Below are 26444 nucleotides of genomic sequence, written 5' to 3'. Positions count from 1 at the left end.
CAGAACGCATATTATACTAACTGCTCAGCTATGTACCGCCAATAACGCATCATCCGGCGTCATACCAGCTTCCGGAGGGGCCCAATCTCGTTACCGATGCCCATAATTCTTTCCATCTCTGACAGTTGACGCGTTCACATGTCATGTAACGTATACGAGCCCGGTTGAAACCACATTCGGAGCACGGCATGAGGCCGCGCCGCACGCGTTGCCTTTTTTTTAAAACAGTTATGGCCTGGATGCAAGTCCTTTAAGCCAAGCTAAGAAGCGTTTTTCGAGTTTTAAACGCGACCGTGTTTGACAATGCTTGTGATGTGTGTGTGTAGCTGACGCTGTGTGTGTTTAAAGTAAGTTTTTGTGTTCGTAGTGTTAAGGTGTTTGTAGTTTTGTGGATTTGTGAGCTGAAGATATGTTAAGTTTATTTTATTCACTGGGTTGGATTCACGTGACGTGACTTTCTGATACTAAATCGGTTAAAAGACAAGTCTTGAAATGGGTACCGTTTAATTGGCGAACAACAAACAAAATCTTACCTATATATGCGATTCCTTAGATATCTTGATCAAAATTTTAAAAGAATGAAAATTTAGCGCTAAACATACCGTGGTGGATTTGCAGTCTTGGCCCCCCTGGGCCCCAGGCCCTGTAGTAACTACTAGCCGCCCCTTTCTCAGCACCATCTTGCTTGCGCCCCTAACGTCTTGCCGCCCTAGGGCCAGGCCTACTTGGCCTTAGGGCAAATCCGCCACTACATACCTACTATTTAAAGTTCAAAATTCTAGAACAGAACCGATCTGTCTTAAGGAATCTTCAAGAAACCGGCAAGTTCCTATTGATATTTCTGTCACTGAATTCCGACACCAAATAGGCGTTTTTAAAGTTACAAACGCGTTTTTAAGTATTGAAGAATGTAAGTATCTAGTACTAAGTAGTACAGTCAGTATTAAAAGTAGCGGATCAAACTACGCATCAAAAGTACGGTAGATACCATTCTCTTAATAGAATGAGCTGATGCCTTTACTGATACTGGAAAGCGATATGTAAACATCCTACACCTATACGAGGCCTGGACGTTAGTTAGATGACGATAACTCATTGCTGGTGTCCTACATTATTACCTACGTAACATGAGTTTCACGTGATTATTCATCTGGTTTCTTGAGCATAATAATCGCCTCCAAACCCTCCCTTATAGCGACCCCATTCTTCACACTTAGTTCATATCAGCCATCAACAATTTCCTCGGATTACTGTTCACTCTGTATACTGATATACGTTGGTCACAATTTACAGCTATCAGTGTCAGTATTCTAATAAACCCCATAAGAAAGTCCTTGAATCGATCCCAAAGCAAATATCACTCTCCCGGGTGACTACTAGCGCCATCTACTCCATGATGTTGGCAACTATTAGCTGGTACCCGAAATTCGCGACATCTCTAACAGCTTAACTAAAAGAGATATGTGTAGAACAATTCGACTGTAGCTGATACTATACATAAAAGTTTTGCAGATGTAACGGCCAGTTTTGACTTTGCTTTAATCATGACACGTGTAATGACGAGTGTGCTGAACATTCTCAAAGTACAAAACATATATTTCTGAATTTATTCAGCCATACACCGAGTTTTGTTAGGTACCATCGGGGACATTCCCGGTGAACCACCTTGAGGGCAAAAAACGTTTAAACGTCTTGGAGACGGTCAGGCGATATCATAAAAGTGATGACCAATAGCATGGCACTTAAAAATGTGGGTGTTGAAAAAAAAGGTTAGCTCAGTAAAGTGCCATTCATTGTCTTTGTGACGGCCGGCATTTGCAAAGTAAGATAGGAATCCAAAATACATCCTAATTGGTTAACTTTATGGGGAGGCGAAGCTTAGCCTAAACAAACAACAACTAATAAACTGTCCTTACTACCTGTTTGTCTCATTACCTTTTCATTATTAAGATAAATAATCCTAAATGCATCGTAATTGGTTATCTCTATTGGAGGCTCGCTCGTAAGGATCCAGGTAAAAAAAATCTGAAGTGGTTCACCGCGAATGTTTCCGATTGTACCTAATGGGATAATAGCGGATCCGGCTCGATTTAGACTAGGTGCACATGTTATCGAATTAACCTTTTATCTTTTAATACCACCTTATAAATTAGTTGTACAGTCGCCATCAGATATATCGCGGAGCGGCCGAGGTGCTCACAAATATCTGAACACGACTCGCCTCTATTGTCAAGGCGTTAAAGTGCGTGTTCAGATATTTTTGAACGCCTCGGCCGCCCCGACATATATCTAATGGCAACTGTACAAGTCAGCGTCAATAGTCGAGGATGAAACAACGCGCCAAAAGTATCTGTCACCCTGGAATACTGTTCTTTTCACTGTGCATTTCACCCCGGCGAAAGAGAAAATGTTAATTTACTTCCAAAACTCTTAACTTGGTTAAAAATAAAAAAGGCTTCGAAGGACTTGTCAAAGTTTCAAACTAAGTTACAAATTATCTTTTGAAAACGACTTGTCAGGCACAAAAAAGTCACGCCATCGGCAGAGAAGACAATTTAAAGATCCGCAAAGATAATTAAGGGACACGGATAATAAAGGTAAAGGTACTGTTCGAATTCAGGCTACAGCATTACTGCTGCAGAAAAGTAATGCGGCGCGACATTACCCTATAAACAATAAGGCGACACTTAATTAACACCTATTTTATAACCTTTAGACATAGAACGGCGGTACAATCATACAATCATAGTCTTAGCGTACAGGCTTAGGTGGCATAAAAGTGTTTTTCTACTCGTCGAGTATAATCTGTGTATTACGACTTCACATGCAACACTACAACCTTACTCTTTTCAACGTTGGATAGTCTATGGCACTTCCGACTCAAGCATAAGAATTTTATCGATACGGTTTAGTCAATTATAAAAATTTTGAAAATAGAACTTCATACATTTCAGTAAAATATTTCTTGTTTAAGGAGACTCGATTCAATGCAAATTAGTCTACTTAAACACGCTGCTGCGTCGTATCTGCTTTGTGATTGGTTGGCCAACAATTGCTTCATAAGTCATAAACGCGCATGTGACACCCTTCATATAGCAACATCCATATCCTACGAAAACCGCTTAGCGTTGCTTGTTAGTCTCCATAGGCTACGGTGGCCAAAATCGAGAAAAAAACTGTCTTAAAATTGAATTTAGCGCGGAGCAGGTACCAGGGCCTCATGAGTTACGAGGAGGTGTCGTTGACCAACCCGCCGGGGGCGCCGGGCCCGGCGGCCGGTGCGCGTACGAGTATGGAGGTATCGCGGGTCGCGGCAGCTCGCGTATTTTAACTATACTTTTGGTTTGTTTACTTAAGTATATGATTCTACTAGTTGAAAGTATTATTTTTTTTGTCTCGTAGAAAAAGTATTGTATACAATAGTGATATAATCAAGCTTTTCAATCTCGTACCTTAACTTAAGCAACTCAGCAAGCTTCGTTGCTTAAACACGGTACTCGACTGAAAAGCTCTCTATTATATCACGATTGTATAAAATACTATTAAGACGTTCAGCTATAGCTTTAAGAACCACAGCAGTATATTGCCGACTGCATTGCTGCCGTAAATGTATTCTCGGAATTTTGACGTTTGCAGCAGCGGTAATGTCAAATCATCACAATATAGTATAAAACAGTCGCTTACGTTGTCTCTGTCCCTATGTATGCTTAGATCTTTAAAACTACGAAACGGATTTTAATGCGGTTTTTTTTAATAGATAGAGTGATTCAAGAGGAAGGTTTATATGTATAATACATCAGCATTGCACCCGTGCGAAGACGGGCTTCCTAGTTTAATATAAACGTCTCGATAAAATTACCTTTTGACTCCTGAAACAATGCAGTCGGCAGCATTACTGCAGCAGTAATTTTCCGCGACATTACCGCCGTCGGCTTTGCTGCCACAAAATGTCTGCTCGGAGTTTTGACTTGCCCTCAAAATGGTGTATTCCTCCCCACGAACATTGCATTACCGAGATTTGTATCCCTAAGTAAACTCATAAAGACCTTAACGACGAGATCAGGTGCGCCTGAAACCATTATTTATGTGAAGCTTTGTGGTGAAATACATAGTAATATGGCTCTCCAGTGTAAATAGAACAGAGAAAATGAGTTTAAGGCGCATTGGGATAACTTCGGCAATGGGATAATTTAGAAGATTCCAAATTTATGCTAAAATTGGCCAACCCTCAGGCTATTGCAACGCTTATCTTATCATAGGCCAACAAACGAAGGAAATATAAGGGAAATAATTAGTGTATAAGCGAATTTTGGCATAGTTGTAGGGAATGGTGGTATTGAATAACATATCAATACAATGTTCAATCAATACAATACAATACAATGTTATTTTTTTAAACAAAGATCTTATATTTTATGTTTACTTTTCTAAACCATGATTGTACATTTATATTATTTAAGTAACTATTTAAGCGTGTTATGATTGTTTTTATTTTTGGATATTTTTAAATGAAATAAATTTTATCTTATCTTATATACTAGAGGGTGTACTGGAGGGTGGGGGTGAAGCCAACAGGTAGGGCGGGGTTCAAAGGTTCCTTTTTATAGTTTTTCGTAAATAACTCGTAAACGGTGGCCCGTAGCAAAAAATGTTCTTTTAAGTACATAAGTAATCCACATACAATTTTCTACAAAAAAAAATTAAAGACACTTTTTCGCTAGGATTTTAGGACTGTAAACCTAAATGTATATTAAAATTTAGTTTAAGATTATTTAGTTTAAGATAAAATAAATTGTATGCCCGAAAAGGGTAAAACTGTTGATACTCATAAAAAAAAATTACCTTGTTACACTTCTTGTACCTACACAGTTTACACAACAAATATATCTGATTTCTGATTTCTGATCAATATTTAAAAATATTTATTAAAGCGGGAAAATTACTTATAATCAATTCTAAGGTAGTTTTTCTGGTTTTTCGTAAATAACTTGTAAACAGTACTTGCAACAGTAGAATGTGGTTCTAGTTTACTGATTAGCGATTTTCAAAATTACCCCCGTTGAAGTTGTCCAATAGTCACAGAATAAGTAATAGTATTATCATACAGAACGGCAACGCACCGCCCCGCCCCGACTCGAATTACCTCGCCCGCGACTCTGGCGTACTCTCAGTACTATTTTTAAGCAACTTACTCACACTATGACGCATGACTCGTGTACAGACGTACCGTTCACACATAGAAACGCAAGTGATTTTTGATGTATAGCGTGTCCGCCCTGTGCCATAGTCATGAAATAAAACGAAGACAATATTTGGTCCCATAGTCTTTCAAAACAGTGAAAACAGGTAATTTTTCAGTTAAGGTTTTTTATTAGAATTTGGCCCTGAAGTAGTTTGAGATAACGCACGAGTCGAGTTTAAGAAGTCAACTGTACCCCTAGTGTAAATTTGTGCCATTTCCAACCAAAAGGGTACTTATTGTCGCTTGTCAGTAAAGCGCTATTTGCATATAGCTTCAATTAGAAATCAACCTTATCGACAAGCGACAATGTGGTACCTTTTGATTGTAAACGTCACATTTCATTCGATAGCGTGACGTGATGTACGTGTCATTTCGTATAGGATTTTGAGTTTCCAAAACGTCCCTCTTGGTGCGCTGTTCGAAATCCGATACAAAAATTAGACATAACGCTAACGGGAACGCTCGTCACGCTTAATGTTTACTAGGGGTACTCAGTCCGCCCTTAGTATTTTTTTATTCATCACCATTTGCCACGGGTCATGGGAGCCTGGGGTCCGTTTTTCAACTAATCCCAAGAATGCCAATTCTTACAATCTCTGCAAAAACTATAGAATAGTTTTATTTTTAGGAGAATTATATTTTGTTACACCAGCTTCACTACATACTTAGTATAAAACAAAGTCGCTTCCTGCTGTCTGTCCGTCCCTATGTATGCTTAGATCTTTAAAACTACGCAACGGATTTTGATGCGGTTTTTTTAATAGATAGAGTGATTCAAGAGGAAGGGTTGATATCTATCTTGGGTTGTATGTATAATACATCAGCATTGCACCCGTGCGAAGCCGGGGCGAGTCGCTAGTAGTATAAATAACCAGATATCAAGTATTAGTTTTACGATAGCACTGTTTCAATTTTCTTTGTGGCCATAGGAACTCTTACCATAAAACAACGCAACCTAATTGTGTTTGGGGTTTTTAGAATTGTCTCGATGAGTATTAGTTGCCTGTGGAAAGAAAAGTACGGTCAGCGATCAGCTTATACCAAAAATGAATTTTATCCCAAAAACTTATTTGGGGCATTTTCTATGAAAAGGGACCTTATTGTCGATGGCGCTTACGTCGCACAGCGTCGCGCGGCATTGTATTTATATCGGAGCATCGTTAATAATGGCGTAAGCGCCATCGACAATAAGGTCCCTTTTTATAGAAACTACCACATTTAATGTTAATTCCCTATTGTTGCAGACATCCACAAACGCTTCCCGACTGTCAGGCACTGCCAAAATGGTGATAGTCCCCTAGAGAAGTGATCGGAACTTGTTTTGTTAGAGTGAACAAGATGGACGCGAAGAACGAGACGCAAGATATCGAGCTCAGTGCGCAGGGGACGAGCAATAAACCCAGGTATTTATTTTGCAAATTTTCTACGTGGGAAAATTGAGAAATTTCTCTTTTTTTAAACAAATTTTTTTAACTTTCCGCAACCTGTATATTTGTAAGTTATTTTATATATTAATATCGGGAGGTCATAAACAGTACAAAAGGTAATCACGGTCTATATCCCGGTCATTATTAGTCTAGTGAAACTAACCGTGAATCATTCAAAACTTTTAAAATGTTTATTTTGATTTTTTAAGAACAAAGTGAGGAAGTGTCATTATACACGGCATATTTTCATTTAAGTTTCACATTAATGACGACATTACCACTGTTATTTCAAATGCCATGCCGAGTTAGCTTGGTCCTAGAGTCCTACTACTCCTACTCACTTCCAAAACTTGAAGGCGGCTCCCTGAGCCAGAAGGCGAAAAATCTCCTCATATGTTTTTCTAAGAGGCGTTGATATTCGTAGACGTGGAAAAAATATATGTAGTTCTTGACTATATTATCTTTAATAACATAGCTTCCGATATACGAATTATGACACTTTGCTCGATACAATTAATTCCAAAAGTAACCTCTAACTCGGACTTTTAATCAAACTTTACTCGGTTATTTATTATGTGATACTATAAACAAAAAAAGAAAAAAAAAAACAATCTTAACTTAAATAGTAATTTTATAACTTTCGAATTTCGATATCCTAATTTCAATTTAATCTTAATTTCAATTTCAAATAAAAAAAATCGACAAAATTCGATCAAAATTGACACTTGGCGCGCATGATCTTTCCCGTTCTTTCTTGCGAAATGTGACAGTGACAGCGGAAAACCGATGGAACGGCCTTAAATAAAAATGTCAAATTACTCCTCCTCTTTTTCAGCGATGTCGCCCTCAAATCTGACCTCCCCGAGAGAGGCTCCTGGGCCTCCAAGCTGGACTTCATCCTCTCCGTGGTCGGCCTCGCCATCGGCCTCGGGAACGTGTGGCGGTTCCCCTACCTCTGCTACAAGAACGGCGGCGGCGCGTTCCTGATTCCTTACTTCCTGACCCTGTTTCTGGCTGGTATACCCATGTTCTTCATGGAGTTGGCTATGGGACAGATGCTGACGATTGGAGGTCTAGGCGTCTTTAAGATTGCGCCGATTTTTAAAGGTGATTCTTTCTTTGGTTCATCAAAATCAATAAATCTTCAATATTTTGGTTCTCTGCCTCTTCTCATTCATATCATAATCTACATATTTCTGTTAAAAATAATATCCCGCACACATATCAATCTGGTTCACTAAGGGGGCGGACTGATTAGCGGTGTGCGGTCAATTCTTAATGAAATGGCTGGCGCAGCATATGCTAAGCCCGTTCCTTTTGTCGCGCATGCCAATTGTTTTATTTGTAAATACATATATTCCTGTAATCTCTCTTTTTTTGTGTGGCAACAAATGTTTTCTTATTTTTATTATTCTCATCATATACTAGGCGATTCTTATCATATATATTAGGCGATTTAATGAAATGACTCTCTGACTTATAAGCTCGCAAAGTGTATGTCAATTCACGGTTGTTTGATTGAATATTTTTGTTGTAATTCTTTCATCAATTACCAAATAAAGTTTACATTTCAGTATGTTATTTAAAATTCAAAACGTATTAAACTAAATGTCCAATTATGTAACACAATTAATTCATTTCTAAAAAGTTCTAGAAACGACAAGTTAAACAAAGACTTATATTTTATTCAGATGAGCCCATTTTAAATTCGGATCTCGTCCCTCGTTGTTTTCCTCAGTTAAAAACATTTGTCATCTTTTGGAATCCAATGGTTTGTGGAATGCTTTCAATTTGGGGCGGAAAAAGGGACGATATTTTACTGAAGATCTGTTTAAGAAGAGTAAATGAACGTCGTTACTTTGAGATCAATTAAAATGGTTTTTATAGAGATCATATTACGCCTCTGCTTTCTTTTGGCCTTTTCTCAGTTAAACCTAGTTTTTACTTTAAACACTATACGAATCAAAGAATTTTATTATAAAATACTTGATTTGTCAAAAAGAGTTTCTATAAAATATGCATCTATTTATATATTATGTATATAAAAACAAATCGTAATTATAATTTAAATTAAAAACCAAACGTAAACTCTTTCTTTAGGGTTCCGTACCCAAAGGGTAAAAACGGGACTCTATTTCTAAGCTAAGACTCCGCTGTCCGTCTGTCCGTCTGTCTGCCCGTCACCAGGCTGTATCTCATGAACCGTGAAACCTAGAGTTGAATTTTTTACAGATGATATATTTCTGTTGCCGCTATAACAACAAATAATAAAAAGTACGGAACCTTCGCACTTGCTCGGTTTTAATATTCAAATGGTTTTTAGCGTATATTGTGGCCCTTTAAATTTTCGACATAGTTGCGTAATGTGCTAATTATCGCACTAGTGCGGTAAAGTGTACTCCATATGTACTGTAAAAGTCGTTTTTCAGGCATCGGTTACGCGGCAGCGGTGATGTCCTGCTGGATGAATGTATACTACATCGTGATCCTCGCGTGGGCCATCTTCTACTTCTTCATGTCCATGCGATCAGGTAATCCATTCATTCACGTAACTATTTTAAATACCAGTTTACGCCTCTAATACACTGACAATAAGGTCATTTAAATATGGCCGAATTGGGTTTCAGGCAGGATTTTTTCCGACAGATTCGTTAGGCGTTATTTCCCTTACTATAATATAAAAATAAAAATCGCTTTTTGGTATAAAAAAATAATACATCTTTTATTACGCATATAAATTAAAATAATAACATCTCATATTATAACTATCTGAACAAAAGATCAGTAAAATTATTTGGATAGCTCAGAATTTTAAAGATAATAGAAAATAATTAGTGTCAGAAAAGTAGGTTAGGTTAGAACTGTAACCACTTAGAGAAAGAAAGTGCTACTAGAAAAGTAGGTTAGGTAAGGTTAGAACTGTTACCCCTAGAAAAAGATACTGCTACCAAAAAAGTAGGTTAGGTTAGAACTGTTACCCCAAGAATAAGAAACTGCTACCAGAAAAGTAGGTAGGGTTAGGTTAGAACTGCTACCGCCAGAAAAAGAAACTGCTACCAGAAAAGTAAGTTCGGTTAGGTTAGAACTGTGACCCCCACAGAAAGAAAATTTGTTCACGAAGATTTGCTCATGTTTTGATCTAAAGGTTCTATAACGAAACTCACGGAAGTTGTGCTACTAAAATCCAATTAATACTTGATTTCCAGAGGTCCCATGGAGAAACTGTGACAACTACTGGAACACGGCTGCTTGCGTGAATCCGTACGACCGCAAGAACCTCAACTGCTGGTCGTCCTTCAACAAGACCACTTACTGCGTGCTCAACGGCAAAAACATTACGAAAGTCGCCCTTTCTGACCCCGTCAAGGAGTTCTGGGAGTAAGTTATCTTCAGCATCTTTATTATCATTAACACCTACCGTTAAATGTGCCTACTTTGCTCCCTACTGGGTAATTGTGTTCCAACAGTTTTAATAGATGAAAATTATATTACAACTAGCTCTTGCCCGCGACTTCGTCTGCGTGGAATTAGTAATTTGGGAAGCTTATTTTTTAATCCAATCTGCTTTTTATCGATTCCCCATACAAACTTCCACCCCCCTTTTCACTCCCATAAAGGATGATTTCTGGGATAAAAACTACCCTATGTCCTTCCCCGGGACTCAAACTATCTCTATACTAAATTTCAACTAAATCGGTTCAGCGGTTTAAGCGTGAAGAGGTAACAGACAGACAGACACACTTTCGCGTTTATAATATTAGTATGGATGGGTTCACAACCTCATTTAAGTGTTAGTAATGTATGATAGTAATGATAGTCTACCACAATATAAAAATTTAAAATTTTTGATTTAGTTTCGTATTTTGGAGCACACAAGCACATTTTTCGGTATCATCTTCTGTGGGTTCAACAATTCCAAGAACCTCAACTGCTTGTCATCCTCTGGTAAGACCACCAATTTCATGCTTAATTGCCAAAATATTACCAAAGCCGCCTTTTCCAACCCTGTCAAAGAGTTTTGGGAGTAAGTCGCCTTTGTTGTCATCATTCATTTCACCTTTTGTGTCCAATATGAACAGAAACCTCAACCTCAACAGCTAGTTGTCCGTCAACAAAACCACCTATACTGTTTTCAGATTTTGTACTCCATGATCAAAATCCACCTCCTAATTTTCTCCTCTCATCTACTCAAAGGTTAACTGGATCCCTCAAAGGGATAAGTTCACCTTTGCACTTGGCTTTTCTAATTGTATGTTATTGTACTTATGTGTTTTTGTACAATAAAGAGTTTAATACTACTACTACTAAAATCAAGTATAAACAAAGCGTTTCTGAACAAAATTTTCCCATTTTACTATTCTTAACAATCTGTAATTCCTTCCGTACAGGCGTCGAGCGCTCCAAATCTCGAGCGGCATCGAACACATCGGAAACATCCGTTGGGAACTGGCCGGCACCCTGCTGCTGGTGTGGGTGTTATGCTACTTCTGTATCTGGAAGGGCGTGCGGTGGACTGGGAAAGTTGTCTACTTTACTGCGCTGTTCCCTTACTTCCTTTTGACCGTGCTGCTGATCAGAGGTTAGTCAACAAATCAACCATTGTAGAACTTTACTGCAGTGGGTGATGTTATTCTGCACCATGAAGGCGTGCGATGGCTAAGCGATTTACTTCACTGCACTGTTCCCGTATTTTTTCTGTCTGCTGATCAGAGGTTCGTTAACAACCCTTCTTCATCTTTAGTAAAAGCCTACAGCTAGTGTGGGTCCTCTGCTCTCTGGATGGACGTGCGGTGGACGGGCAAGGTGGTCTATGAGTTCTATAATGCCCTATTCCTATACTTCCTTTACTGCTGGTCAAATGTTTAGAGATGACGCGTTTTGGTAATGCCTTTAACATAGGGAAGAGGGGTCTACATTCTGCCCAAGACCTTTGAACTCCTAAGGAGCACTTGATTCGTGAGTACCTATACCTAAGTTCAGTCATTATGGGGATCCTTTATGCTTAGTTTTGCGGGTAATTCATGAATCCCGAAAATATGGCAGTACATACTTCAGCTTCTAGAATCCGGATAGCAGCAACATAAATGACTTCGATGTTGTGTAGTCTTTGACTGGCATGTGTATATGAAATCCGCACAGTACGAAGATTAAAGCCTACTCTCAAAAGCTCGCCACTCTTACTCTGAGATACATACTTACTTACTGTGGCGCGACGACCCGAAGTGGATCTTGGCCTGCGACACCAAAGATCGCCATGCTACTCTGTCCAAAGCCGTTGCTGTCCAGTCAACGGCGCCGAGATACATGCTGATATTATATTTGCTTTTGTATAGAACAATGGAGTAACTAAGGCCCATGCATCATCCCACTAACCCGGGGTTAAGCGGTTTAACCTTTAACCCAGTGTCAAATTGTACTGGTAACCATGGTAACTCCAGGTTTAACCAGTTAACCCGGGCACAGAATAATAATAGTACTAGGTACAGAAGATTAACTCTCTAACAAAACGCGTCTATTACGACAGATATGACCGCTAGGTGGCGCATGCGCGAACAGGCGTCCGTTCCGTAGCGGTGCGCGGCAATTACTATGGCTCTAGACCTCAGAACTGGGGGCGGCCGCATGTACTTGTAGCGGCGCGACGAAATCGCGGAGTGAGTCACGCCTGACCCGGGTTAGTGAAATGGTGCAAGTGGGCCTAAGTATTTTACATCTTTTTTCCCCAGGTATAACCCTCCCCGGCGCGATGGAAGGCATCAAGTTCTACGTCATGCCGAACATGTCCAAGCTGTTCGAGTCGGAAGTGTGGATCGATGCCGTCACGCAGATCTTCTTCTCGTACGGACTCGGCCTTGGCACTCTCGTGGCACTCGGCAGTTATAACAAGTTCACTAATAACGTGTACAAGTAAGTTTAGTTTGATATAATTTAGTTTCGCATAATTTCGTTTGATATAACTTTGTATGACGTAATTTGCTACTAGAAAGAGATTGGGCTGGTAATAATACTTAAAAAAATGTGAATTCAGCTGCCTGAAAGCGAAACACACTATGGGCTTAAAAGACCAAATTTTACCCGCCAGTGGGCAAATTGTCGTTAAGCTTAATTGTTGTTGTTAAATATATTAAACAGGGTCACTCGTCATGTATTTGAAGCCGATTATGGCTCGACATGTTTCGCTTCATAACGAAATGCTTCAACAAGAGCACGCGTTTTACAGCTAGGAGGCACTGACCAGCCACAATCACGGTTAAAATTCCAATGACGACTAGTTTCGACAGCTTGCCAGAATAGAAATAAAAATATTATAAAATACGCATCTCTAAATTCTACTTTGAAAATGCGAAGTCTGACACAATCATTGTTTACATTTTTAATTTACTTACAGCGAAACTCCAGACATAATGTTTATATTATGTCAATATTTTGCTTTTGATAACAATCTTTTTCCGCGAACTATGAGGAAATGAGTATAACATTTTATCTCTTTACACAAGTATCTACTTAAATCATATGATTATGTGGCGCTTAGTATTTGGCATAGTTTTGAGTCGCCTAATTTTCACTCAACAATTTTGAAAATGAAACTAAACTTTACTTAGCAGCTAAGTTCAGTCCAGTATCTGCCTACATTCTATTGTCATTTTGCATTATCTATTAAAAGATGCTCGTAAATACTTTCTTCATGGTTTCTTATTTGGAGTTCATTCAATTCATATAAAAAGGCAATATACCTTCTGTGTTTTTCAGTAATTCAATGTAAAATGAGCGATAAATGTTGTGTAAATATTTGCATATATATATATTTGTATTAGTACCCCCTATATTTGGTGTTGCATAATGATTTTCCAAATGCAAGTATTAGATACACATGAATATAAAATAGAGCAGTGGCTTAGATCTTAATTTTTGGCCCTTCTTTTGCATTTTTCCTAACGCGAATCATCACGACTGTTGATCGAAGGAGGGTCACTCTCACTACTTTGCTAATCTTTTTTGGTCTAATTATGGATTAAATGATCAAACCCGGTGGTTAGTCTAAACTAATCTTACTAAGCATAAGGGTGGATCAATTAAATCTTGTTGATATTCGATCTCATCAGCCAGGAGACATATTACCACAAAAATGCAATTTTGATTCTTGTTGTAAAACCAGGGTTTACAGGACCTAGGAGAATGTCACAATGGCCCCGAGTGCTAAGAAAAAGTTGATTTACACTAATGTGCTTGTTCCAGAGACGCGTTGATAGTTTGTACCGTCAACTCCAGTACGTCCATGTTCGCCGGATTTGTCATCTTTTCTGTCGTCGGCTTCATGGCTCACGAGCAGCAACGGCCGGTCGCTGAAGTGGCTGCCTCAGGTAAACTTCCTGCCTCGCAACGCTAAATTGTGGAATGAACTGTTAGTCATACTTGTTATGGCCATTTTTTGCCCGGATGCTGCACTTCATGATAAAAGCAAGCCGCTTTGCACAGTGATAGAAGGGACCAAACTGAGTGATTTGACCCGCAGCAGCGCGTTTCACCCCTTAGGAACAGAGATGGCGCCACTTCTTTAAAAAATATTTTAAAAAATTCTACAAGCTAAATCAATGAACCGATTTAAATGTTTAATATCTCAAATGAAAGCTTATTATATACGTTACTTTTTAAAAAATACTCAAAAAATATATTCTGAATACTTTTGACAAAAAACGGCATCTTAAGTTTTTTTTTTTACTCGATTGATAGTTTTTACGTGATTTCTTAAAAAAAAATTATGGAACATGAATAGTTTAATACATGTGCATATTACTGAATAAACAACAAGTATTATACAAAAAACTCGACACCGATACCTCTCATACTTCACGAAATATGAAGGTTTGAATGTGAGTGTAAATTTTTTCAAAATATATTTCGAAAAATTCTACAAGCTAAACTATTTGACCGATTTCAATGTTTAATATCTAAAATAAAAGCTCATTATATACATTACTTACAAAAAAATACTCAAAAAACATATACTGAATACTTTTGGCAAAAAACGGCATCTTAAGTTTTTTTTTCTTACTCAATAGATAGTTTTTACTTGATTTATTTAAAAAAAATTATGGAACATGAATAGTTTAATACATGTATATATTACTGAATAAATAACAAGTATTATAAAAAAAACCCGACATTTTTATTCTTCACGAAATATTTAAGTTCAATTATGCACGCTCTTACAAATAAATCAAACTCAAACTTCGGGTAGACTCAATCTAGGGCTAAAACTGCTGCCAAAAAACTTGGTGTCCTATTTAAGGTGAAGCGGTATTTCACGCCGAGTCAGCTTCTCTCCCTATACCAAGCACAGGTACGCTCGTGCATGGAATACTGCTCCCACCTATGGGACGGTTCTGCCAAATATCAGCTGGCGGCCCTGGACTCAATAGAGCGCCGGGCTCATAGACTCTTTGGCGATGACCCATCTGTCAAGTCAAGGATATAGAGCCTTGAGCAACGCCGTCGAGTCGCTTGCCTATCGGTGTTCCATCGGATACATTTCGGGGAGTGCGCACAGGAACTACACGACCTGATCCCACCTTTCCCTTTCCATCATCGGACATCCAGGCGCGGGGAGCGAATGCACCCGTTCGTGGTCCACATTCCATTCGTTCGGACGAAACGTTTTGCCTCCTCCTTTTTGGTACGGACGGCTAAGGAATGGAATGCGCTCCCACCATCTGTATTCCCTGATCAATATGACCTCGGTCTCTTTAAAACAAGAGTGAATAGGCTGTTACTGAACCGGTGAGCTCCATCTTAGGCCCTGTCTTCACTTTCCATCAGGTGTGACTAGGGCCAATCGCCGATCAGTTTATAATAATAATAAAAAATATTTAAAAGAAATCTTCAACTGCAGTAAGTGCACTGATTTTAATATGAAATGTGTCATATGAAAAGAAATCACCCAATTTATTTTAATAAATAAAAAATAAATAAATTATAACTGAATAAAGTTTTTTCCTGGTGCTGAATTACAAAAAAAAAATAACAAAATAGAGATTATTTTTATTTAAAGTGACTACATTTGTAAACAAAAAACTTAAATGTCCTCGTCGGTAGATGTAGAACTGAAAAAGAAAAGTCGTTTTGAAGCACTCGTACCATTTCAATACTACAAAATCACCGATCATTACATGAACTGATTGCTGTAGATTACTGTTGAATTATATTTGTACCTAGCTGATTACCATTAAACCTATAATTTTGTGCCAGACCTATAATCAGTGGTCAGCATGCAAAATAACCCTGGATTGAGAACTACATTAACTTACTTTTGATTTGTACAGCCACCTTTGCATGATTTACACTGGGCTGTACATGGTAAGCTGACGCGATGACACCCATAACGCATAGTTTCGCAGCCAGATTTACAGCCACAATGGTCCAAGAGGCTTAATTGCGACCAAATCGCTGTAACCGCCGCGATTCTGGAGTCCAACTCTCTTTTTCCTTAGTCCATCCCCAAGAAGATGAACATGGTATGGAAACTTCTGGTTTCAGAGCGTTTCCCCATATATGGCCCGCTTGGTAAGCTGCTCGAAGTGCATGATGTAGGTGGCAGGGTAGGCAAGTTCCAATGTCTCGGCCAAATCATCTGCTTTGAAATTGGCCGAGAGATTTGTTTCCTGAACGAAGCCCTCCATTGACTGACAACGAACGTGGACAAATTTAGTTTTCGTACTGGAAGAATTCGTTCAGATCAAGCTGCCTTTCTCTGGCCACTATAAAAAGACGGGAAAATAGGAGTACGTCAACTTTTAAGTTTTTGATTTTGTCAGTTGTCAGGTGTGTCCCTACATATTTTAATTTTAGTATAAAGTAACCCTAGATTTGTGTTATTGTTTTGCTATAGTTACAATTTCAAAAGACAAGCTTGTTACAAGCCTGCCACCTACATCAGCTGCTCTCTATAAACATGCACTTCGAGCAGCTTACCAAGCGGGCCATATATGGGGAAACGCTCCTCTGGAACCAGAAGATTCCATACCATGTACATCTTCTTAGGGATGGACTAAGGAATAAGAGAGTTGCACTGCAGAATTGTCTGCAGTTACAGCGATTTGGTCGCAATTAAGCCTCTTGGACCATTGTGGCTTCCAATCTGGCTGCGAAACTATGCGTTGTGGGTGTCGACTGTCGTCGCGTCAGCTTACCATGCACAGCCCAGTGTAAATCATGCAAAGGTGGCTGTAGGTACAAATCAAAATTAAGTTAATGTAATTTTCAATCCAGGGTTATATTTTGCATGCTGAGTTGCTGACCACTGATTATAGGTTTGGCACAAAATTATAGGTTTAATGGTAATCAGCTAGGCACAAAAATAATTCAACAGTAATCTACAGCAACCAGTTCATGTATGATCGGTGATTTTGTAGTATTGGAATGGTACGAGTCCTTCAAAACGACTTTTCTTTTTCAGTTCTACATCTACCGGTGAACCCGAAGAGGACATTTAAGTTTTTTGTTTACGAATGTAGTCACTTTAAATAAAAATAATTTCTATTTTGTTATATTTTCTTTTGTAATTCAGCACCAGGAAAAAACTTTATTCAGGTTTTATTTATTATTTTTTTATTTATTAAACTAAATTGGGTGATTTCTTTTCATATGACACATTTCATATTAAAATCAGTGCACTTACTGCGGTTGAAGATTTATTTTAAATAAATTTATTTGTAAGAGCGTGCATAATTGAACTTAAATATTTCGTGAAGAATAAAAGGTATCGGTGTCGGGTTTTTTTATAATACTTGTTATTTATTCAGTAATATATACATGTATTAAACTATTCATGTTCCATAATTTTTTTTTAAGAAATCAAGTAAAAACTATCAATCGAGTAAGAAAAAAAAACTTAAGATGCCGTTTTTTGCCAAAAGTATTCAGTATATGTTTTTTGAGTATTTTTTTATAAGTAATGTATATAATGAGCTTTTATTTTAGATATTAAACATTGAAATCGGTCAAGTAGTTTAACTTGTAGAATTTTTTGAAATATATTTTGAAGAAATTTACACTCACATTCAAACATTCATATTTCGTGAAGTATGAGAGGTATCGGTGTCAGGTTTTTTTTATAATACTTGTTATTTATTCAGTAATATATACATGTATTAAACTATTCATGTTCCATACATTTTTTTTGAGAAATCAAGTAAAAACTATCAATCGAGAAGAAAAAAAAACTTAAGATGCCGTTTTTTGTCAAAAGTATTCAGTATATATTTTTTATGTATTTTTTTAAATGTAATGTATATAATGAGCTTTCATTTGAGACATTAAATATTTAAATCGGTTCATTGGTTTAGTTTGTAGAATTTTTTGAAATATTTTTAAAGAAGTGGCGCCATCTCTGTTCCTAAGGGGTGAAACTGCCGCTGCTGCGGGTCAAATCGCTCAGTTTGGTCCCTACTATCACTGTGCAAAGCGGTTTGCTTTTATCATGAAGTGCAGCATTTTGTTCATAACAAGTATGACTATGTCGCAGTATTTCCGGACCGATACGTCCTTCAAACCTTCAAGAAAAGACCGTACTCCCATCTTTATAGGCCGGAAAATTGAAACCCTTCTGGTGTTGCAGGCATGGGCAATGGTGATTGCTTACCATTCGATGATTCGTCTGTTTGCCTCCTTTCTTCAAAAAAAAAAAATGTTAGACCAAGATAAGTCTGCAACGATTTTGATAGCACAAGCAGTGCAAGTGTTGTTTATATGATAATTTCAGAAATTTGACGTTTAAAATAACACTTTTGCTGCGTGTGCTATCAAAATCGTTGCAGACTTGTCTTGGTCTGACTCTAACACAACTTTAGACCACTATAATTTTCGATCTGAAGCCTACTATTAAAAATTTAAGGGTAGGTTTTTCAATACCACATCGGTAAAAGCCGGTGAAAGTCGGTAACCACAGCCTCTAGACTCTTGCAATTCCAGGGCTAACAATGCCTTTAAAAACCTGTAGTCTTTTTTAAAGAATCCCTTGCTGAATTACCGGCATCGGTTCACCAAAATCTATTGTTTCTTCGTCATAAGTATCCCTTTTAACATACAATGCTTCTTAATACTTAGGATCTAGGAACAAAAAAAATAAAAAATAAAATGTTTTAGTTCAACGAATTTTAGCGTCCGTTTAAGGTGCACCGATTTGAATATAACAAAGTGAGGGCGTGCTATTTTAAACGTCATATTTTCATAGAAATTTTACATTTATGATGACGTTGTCACATTTTGTCATCGCAAATGCCACGCAGAGTTAGCTTGGTCCGACTTTATATATCGAAGCTGATCACAATAATAATAATTTTGATCAAAAAAACATTACCTTCTTTTACTTCCACTACATGAATCCTCTTACATTCCAGGTCCTGGTCTAGCTTTCCTAGCCTACCCATCAGCAGTTCTCCAGCTGCCAGGCGCCGCGCTCTGGTCCTGTCTCTTCTTCTTCATGCTGCTCCTCATCGGTCTGGACAGCCAGTTCTGCACCATGGAGGGCTTCATCACAGCCGTTATTGATGAGTGGCCGAAGTTACTGAGAAGGAGGAAGGAAATCTTCATTGCGATTACGTGTGTCATTTCGTATTTGGTTGGGCTGTCTTGTATTTCTGAGGTAAGATGTTATTTTATGAGTTATTGATTAAATATTTGTTATCATGATTCTCAGCTTCTATATGTACTACTGCTGACTACAGACATTTTCTCAGTTGGGGCTATAGTTGAATGTGGGTTGGGGACTATACCAAAATTTAAATGTTTAAAGTAGGTACAATTTTGATCTAAGTGGGTTTGAACTGTCTGAATCTGTAATTTTAATAGGAAGCCCTATACTGAAATTTTAGAGGATTGATTTCCACGAGTTTGTGTGATCTAATCCTCCAATTTTTACGATATTACTATATAGTACGTAGTACGTAAGAAGTAAATTATAACTTTGAAATAAAATTACACACAAAACAACATTATAAAAAACTACTTATTAAGGGGCCCACCGACTATCAGTCCGCCGGATGATATCGGCCTGTCAGAACAAAAATTTGACAGTTCCGAACAACTGACAGGCCGATATCTTCCGGCGGACTAATAGTCAGTGCCCACTTACGTAAAACAATCACTTATTTATGTTATAATTTAATTGTGTAATATTTCATTATCATAGTATTTATAATACATTAATGTATTGCATACTGATAACTCCTTCAGTATTTTGTTTGCATTGTATTAGGTATTTGAAATATCATGTCATTTCTCCAGGGCGGTATGTACGTGTTCCAAATCCTGGACTCGTACGCCGTGTCCGGCTTCTGCCTTCTGTTCCTCATCTTCTTCGAGTGCGTCTCCATCTCCTGGGCCTTCGGCGTCAACCGCTTCTACGACGGCATCAAGGAGATGATCGGCTACTACCCCACTATTTGGTGGAAGTTCTGCTGGGTCGGATTCACGCCAGCTATTTGTATTGTAAGTTTATTTTTGTACATTTTCATTTAAAATACATTAATCTCTTAAAATAGTTCTGTCTTCCATCCTTGTAAGTTAATGTTTTGGATCGCATCAGTCAGAAAAGCTGTATGAACTCCAAATCTGAAAATTTGCTAGGAATGAATATTTACATATCTAATCTAATGTCCTCCTCGCCGTGTCCGACGACGGCGACGGCGACTCCAACCGTTTTTAATGGGAAACATGGAACGCTCTAATGTGGCTTGCGAAGCCAAACTTGGTTTTGAAGATGCGATTGCATGGTACGCAATGGAGCTGGCCGGCTGAATTGTAGGTGTAGGTGTACGAAGGCTTCAGGCGCGTCTTACGGAGATGGCGCTTAGCATCTAAGTCTTCTAAGCGCCGCTGCTCGTATTGCTCTACACTTTTATGAACAGTTGCGCGCCATGCCGTTCTACACATCGAGCTTTCCTCCCAGGAATCGCTCGGTATACCGCAAGTGGATAGGTGACGCTTGAGGACGTCTTTATGGCGCAAGTACTGACCCCACTGTGTATATTAATTAATAGGTGGGAAATGTTCGTAGTACAGCCCGATAAGAAATTGTAGAAAATTATTGAGGGCGCCACGTCCTACGTAAGTGTCACCTTTTTGACGTAAAGTGCTTAATTTCAACAAATTAGTATGGATTTTTTTTAGTTCGATTTTATTTAATTTCTACTATTTTATGTCGCACTGAATGTACATAATATCACAGACAATATAACTCCGTTATATTGTCTGTGATAATATGTATTGGAACATTGGAAGTTTCGCTTAGTTTGGTTAAACATTTAGTTAAATTTATACTTACCCTTGACGAACAGTTTGAACAGTATACATATTCACCATATAGATTGAAGCGGTGTTAAACTCTTTTTACATGTATTTTAAACCTGGACACTTTTTAATAAGCGGTCGAATGACCATCGGTCCAAGAGTAAATGTCCGTGTATTAGGTATTATTCTTTTAATAATTAATAGGGAATATTACACGAAACTCTGCGTAGGGGGCGCCAGGGCGCCACTACCACAATCTGAGGGTATATCGCGAAAGAAGAAAATGGAAATTTCGTTATCTCTGTCACTCTTGCATATTCGAGCGATAAAGCGAATATGCAAGAGTGAAATAACGAAATTTCGGATTCGCGTTTCCCGGTAGGTCCTCTGTAAACAAACCGCCTTGATGCATCAATGTCATATTTTATTATCTCTGAAAACTTTTCAAAAACCCTGTTAAAGGTACAGTATGTGTAAGTTACTCTATGGTTTACTAAAAAGGCTAGTGCTGCACTCTGGTAGCAGAACATTGCAGTAATATCCCCTATTATTTATAAAGGTTTTTGTATTTAGTTCAAACGGTACTTCTCAATATCAGAATAATAAATTAAATATCTCGTTTTCTTCCTCCAACAGAGCGTGTTCATCTTCAACTTGGTGCAATGGACTCCGATCAAATACATGAACTACGAGTACCCGTGGTGGGCGCACGCGTTCGGCTGGTTCACGGCGTTGTCCTCCATGCTGTGTATCCCAGGGTACATGGTGTATCTGTGGCGAGTCACGCCGGGTACTGCGAGCGAGGTGCGTTTATACAATTGCTACCAGTTTAATCACTTCATCTTCCTCGCGTTATCCCGGCATTTTGCCACGGCTCCTAGGAGCCCGAGGTCAGCTTGACAACTAATCCTAAGAATTGACGTAGGCACTAGTTTTTACGAAAGCGACTGCCATCTGACCTTCCAACCCAGAGGGGGAACTGGGCCTTGTTAGGATTAGTCCGGTTTCCTCACGATGTTTTCCTTCACCGAAAAGCGACTGGTACATATCAAATGATATTACGTACATAAGTTTCGAAAAACTCATTGGTAAGTACGACTCGTACCTACCAATGAGTTTTTCGACGGGATCGGCTCGTACCGTACGAGCCGGGGTTTGAACCCGCGACCTCCGGATTGGAAGTCGCACGCTCTTACCGCTAGGCCAACAGCGCTTCCAGTTTAATCACTGTCCTAGTAAAATATAATAAATAGCGACCATAGAGGTGTGGCACTTCCGAAAGTACGTTTCAAGACTCTTACCTTTTCATCTCAAATAGTATTGAGATTCTTGATGTCGTCCAATTTTGATATTACTTAGCTGCTACTGTTGTCATTAAAATTATTTTTCCCGTCCTAAAAAGAGTACTCCTGTTAAATTTGGACAAATTCTGCATATATCCATTTGCACATAATTGTGTTTTAGGGACAAACATTTTCTCAATTTACCGACCTCCGAAATTCTTTGTTCGAGCTTCTTTTGAATTACCGGCTTCCGAAATGTAAGCTGTACCAACCACTATTTGTGCGTCTTTCCTTAAGCGGTTTTGCTAGGGTCGTTAACATTTCCTCAGTGTTGTGTCTCTTTTGCCAGCTTTCAAAATGTAGAAATTTGTGTATTTTTGTATTTACAGAAATTCCACAAGATCGTCCGCATCCCGGAGGATGTGCCGGCGCTGCGCACCAAGATGCAGGCCGAGGAGATTCAGAAGCACGGCGTCGCTTCAGCTTAAACTAGTCTTATGACCGCGATCTCAAGGACTTTCGGGATTCCAACCTTGTGTAGTTTAACATAAGATTCACTTTACAACGACTCGGAGATGACATAATTTAGTTTCATCTAATCTTAAATTTGACTACACAAGCTCGAACAAGAATTGATATTCTAAATCCACGCACAATTTTAACACCTTTAAGGTGTGTAATGTGTCATAAATTATAAATAATAATTAATTACCGCTGTAGGAACTCGGTTTGATCGAATACTCGGAAATATTTTAAATATTTTTATGAGTTAGTGTAATTTTAATTTGTGACTATTTTGGGTGCGTTGCGACGCGTTCATGTATGTTAGATTTTTACGCTATATTTCTATATTTAGTTGTGTTTTAAGAACATTAAAAAGTTAAGCGAACCGTATGAGTGGGACTATGTTACGAAGTATAAACTCTGTTACTATTGTCGTCTTCCATGGAGCTTAGTGCTTAGATTGTATTTAAGCTTGTATTCGATTGTATTTTATAATTATAATCAATATTTCTAAGAGTCCAGTAACCTGTGAGCGTATAACAAGCAGAGGTTGCCAAAATTTATAATTACATGTTTATGTAGAAAAGAGATGTAGTGATGGACTTATTGACTTCATGTGTTCGTAAATGGATCAGATATAATTCAGTATATAAATGCCTGTTTGTGCGTGTGTCCTGCTATTTAATCTTGTTATCCTTAAAGGAATTAGGTATAGTTTTGATTGGTGTTTTGGTAGTTTAAATTAAAAAATATTATAAACGCAACGGGACGCGTGTTTTCGAATCTGTATGGTGTTTTAGGAAATGTATTTTAAGATAATATATATTGTCTATACCTGAAACTATTTAATCACTAAATTATTTACATGAATGCAACAGTTTAAATGACATTAATATTATTTACAAATTGTTTTACATAATCTTGAATGAATACAAATATTTAAAGAGATAAGTCGAGGTGTAAATTATGACATAATTGTTATTTTAGTTTTATTGATATTTTTTATACCTATTTACTCGTATTTGGTTAATCAGCTTTAATTATTTTATTAGATTATGTTACTAGTCGATTAAATAATCGCTTATTATTTAAATATTCGTTAAAATGCATTTTAATATATATTTTGTAATTCCTAATGATTTCATTTTATATAATATAAATGCGTTTTACCTAATCATATTTTTCGTAAGAGTATATAGTAAAAAATTGTGTACCGTCAGAGACCAAAATTCTATAAATTATATTTCAGATGGCATCTACTGTAGATTTTCTACAAAAATAGAACAATTACAATAAATATACTCTTAGTCGAGTGAAGTTGTATACAGGGCGTTTAGTAATGGAGCAAAATCGGCCAAAAATTATGACAACGAAACCGTATCAAAAATTAGATGTTCGAAACCATTGGAGATTGTCACTAGTCCAGTAAAAATACTCTTATAAACTCAAACTAAAAGAACTTAAATCGTGTTCAAATTATGATTAACTTTTCACTTATTATAGTCAATTTATTAAATAATAATATAAAACATAGTGAACATTCGTAGTTGTTTATATAGAAGATATAAAGTATAAATGTATTACGGTAGTAAATTATTATAAAATATATTCCTATACATTTGCTTAATTCAATTCATTTACTTATGTTTAGTGCCAATTTATGATATAATGTTACTTCAAACTATAAATGTAATTAATTTAAAAACTGGCAATTAAATTTGATTGTGATTTAAATGAAACCCAAATAATCTGTTATTTTTGAACTGTAAATTTTTGAAAATATTTTTACAAGTAATTGTGAACTTTTTACGAAAAATAATGACAATATAGTTATTTCAGCCTAGCGAGCAATGTGGTCTAAGATGAATGTGCTTCCATGTATTTAAAATACTAAAATATAGATACTTTAGATTTTTATTTAGTTGCATACTTTTATGTAGGTGCTTTATTTTAATCTAAGTAAAAAATTACGCTACAATTGTGAATTAATTATGACAAATTATGTCAATTAAAATTATGTGAAAAATATGAAACTGTTAATACATGGTCTAAATTTTTGTTGTACATCCACAAACTGTCACATATCAAATGTTGTGTTTTATCGTTATAAATTCATATTATATTTTTAAGTGTTGCCATAACAGAAATAGTAAACAACGTAATTTATATATTTCATTAAATAGTTAATAAATCATGTTTGTTTTTAATTCTACTAATCTTTGGCTTAAATGGGGCTGTGCGGGACTTATATAGGACCTAAAGCCACCAAAAATAGGTTTCACAAAAAAAGTCTTTGTAGATGACCAGATAATAATTGAGTCATATTTGATGAAGACTGATGAGAGCCTGGTACACAAAGAAGAAAGCTAGTTAGGCTTATGTCCAAGTGGAATAATTAGCAAGACAAAATACTACATTTTTTATACACACTTATATTGCTAACTGTCTTTATTGTTGTTTGCATGTCTATCAATTATTTCTCGGGATTTTGTTGTTCAAATAAGCTACGAAATAAGGCAGGTAATAATCTAATAATATCACATAGTTACATACTTACCTTTTTAGGGTTCCGTACCCATGGGGTAAAGGACCCTATTACTAAGACTCCGCTGTTCGTCCGTCTGTCACCAGGCTGTATCTCATGAACCGTGATAGTTAGACAGTTGAAAAAAACATTTTCTTGCCCCATTTTTGATAAATTCCGTATATTTTGTCACAAATTACGTATATTATTCTCAGTTAAACTGTTTTAGCTACTGTATTATTCATTTTAATGTACACTATGCACAATTGTAAGCTGTTTGTTTCCCAAATAAAAAAAATAAGAAAACCGGGCGTATGATAAAGAATATCGTATCTGTAGTTAGTAAGTAACGTGTATTATATCATCTGAAGTACAGTTTTATCTGGTGTTATCGCCCACGTGCGATTTGTCACAGCTGTCTTAATTACAGCTTGTTTGGTTTATAAATTATTAGTCTCTTCACACTGTCTGAATAGAAATCAATAACAAATTTTACCATAAAGTCAATTGAAGGGGTCACGGTACCTAGGAAACCTAAGCTAATTAATGAAATATAACTATGAAAACGGATTATATCGCGTATATTGAATTTATAATACATCCCGACGTTTCGAACTCTTTACAGCGTTCGTGGTCAACGAGTGACTAAACGCCATAAACGCCCGTTGACCACGAACGCTGTAAAGAGTTCGAAACGTCGGGATGTATTATAAATTCAATATACGCGATATCCGTTTTCATAGTTTTATTTCATGAGTAACTATCGCGGTAACCGAAGACAATACTAAGCTAATTAATTTAATAAAATGTGTTCAATGGGCTAGGTAAGCTCATTGCAGAATTGCGATAATTTTCACAGAAGGGAATAACATTTCTGAAGGGTATCTAAAGGTTTTATCGCCAAATGGCGACTTTTTCTATCCGAAATATACTTAATTTTTAGATGCTAGAAAGAATGTGTTTTTGATAACAATGGAAAAATTCCCGGGAAGCAAAAACGCTAATATATACCAGCGCCAAAGAAGGCCCGGTTAGCTTGCCTACTTTCAAAATTTCATACTTGAGTGTGATTCGGGTTCAAGTTCAAATTTTGCGTCTACGTTTACTAGAATTACTAGTACTCGTACCGCAAACAAAACTGCAAGTGCATATGAAACATAAGAAAAATAAATGAATCA

General features: G+C 37.2%; 1 protein-coding gene across 1 annotated transcript; it reads left to right on the top strand.

Annotated features, from left to right (window-relative positions):
* Positions 1 to 87: 87 nt before the first annotated feature.
* Positions 88 to 24935, top strand: LOC134751569 (sodium- and chloride-dependent GABA transporter 1). The gene is made up of 12 exons (XM_063687029.1): positions 88 to 347; positions 6487 to 6645; positions 7505 to 7776; positions 9099 to 9200; positions 9876 to 10047; positions 11058 to 11248; positions 12396 to 12576; positions 13906 to 14030; positions 19065 to 19309; positions 19951 to 20154; positions 21592 to 21759; positions 22628 to 24935. Exons 2-12 carry the CDS (start codon positions 6581 to 6583, stop codon positions 22724 to 22726), a joined length of 1824 nt encoding a protein of 607 aa, XP_063543099.1. The 5' UTR covers positions 88 to 347; positions 6487 to 6580; the 3' UTR covers positions 22727 to 24935.
* Positions 24936 to 26444: the final 1509 nt, after the last annotated feature.

This window comes from Cydia strobilella, chromosome 22, assembly GCF_947568885.1.
Source record: "Cydia strobilella chromosome 22, ilCydStro3.1, whole genome shotgun sequence".
Taxonomy (NCBI): Eukaryota; Metazoa; Arthropoda; class Insecta; order Lepidoptera; family Tortricidae; genus Cydia; species Cydia strobilella.
This window is presented reverse-complemented; position numbering and strand designations above follow the sequence as displayed.

Excerpts from the sequence above, each read along its gene's own strand:
- LOC134751569 (XM_063687029.1), top strand. The coding sequence starts at position 6,581 with ATGGACGCGAAGAACGAGACGCAAGATATCGAGCTCAGTGCGCAGGGG. Across the intron at positions 7,777-9,098 it reads GATTGCGCCGATTTTTAAAG|GCATCGGTTACGCGGCAGCG; the intron begins GTGATTCTTTCT and ends GTCGTTTTTCAG. Across the intron at positions 21,760-22,627 it reads CGCCGGGTACTGCGAGCGAG|AAATTCCACAAGATCGTCCG; the intron begins GTGCGTTTATAC and ends TTGTATTTACAG.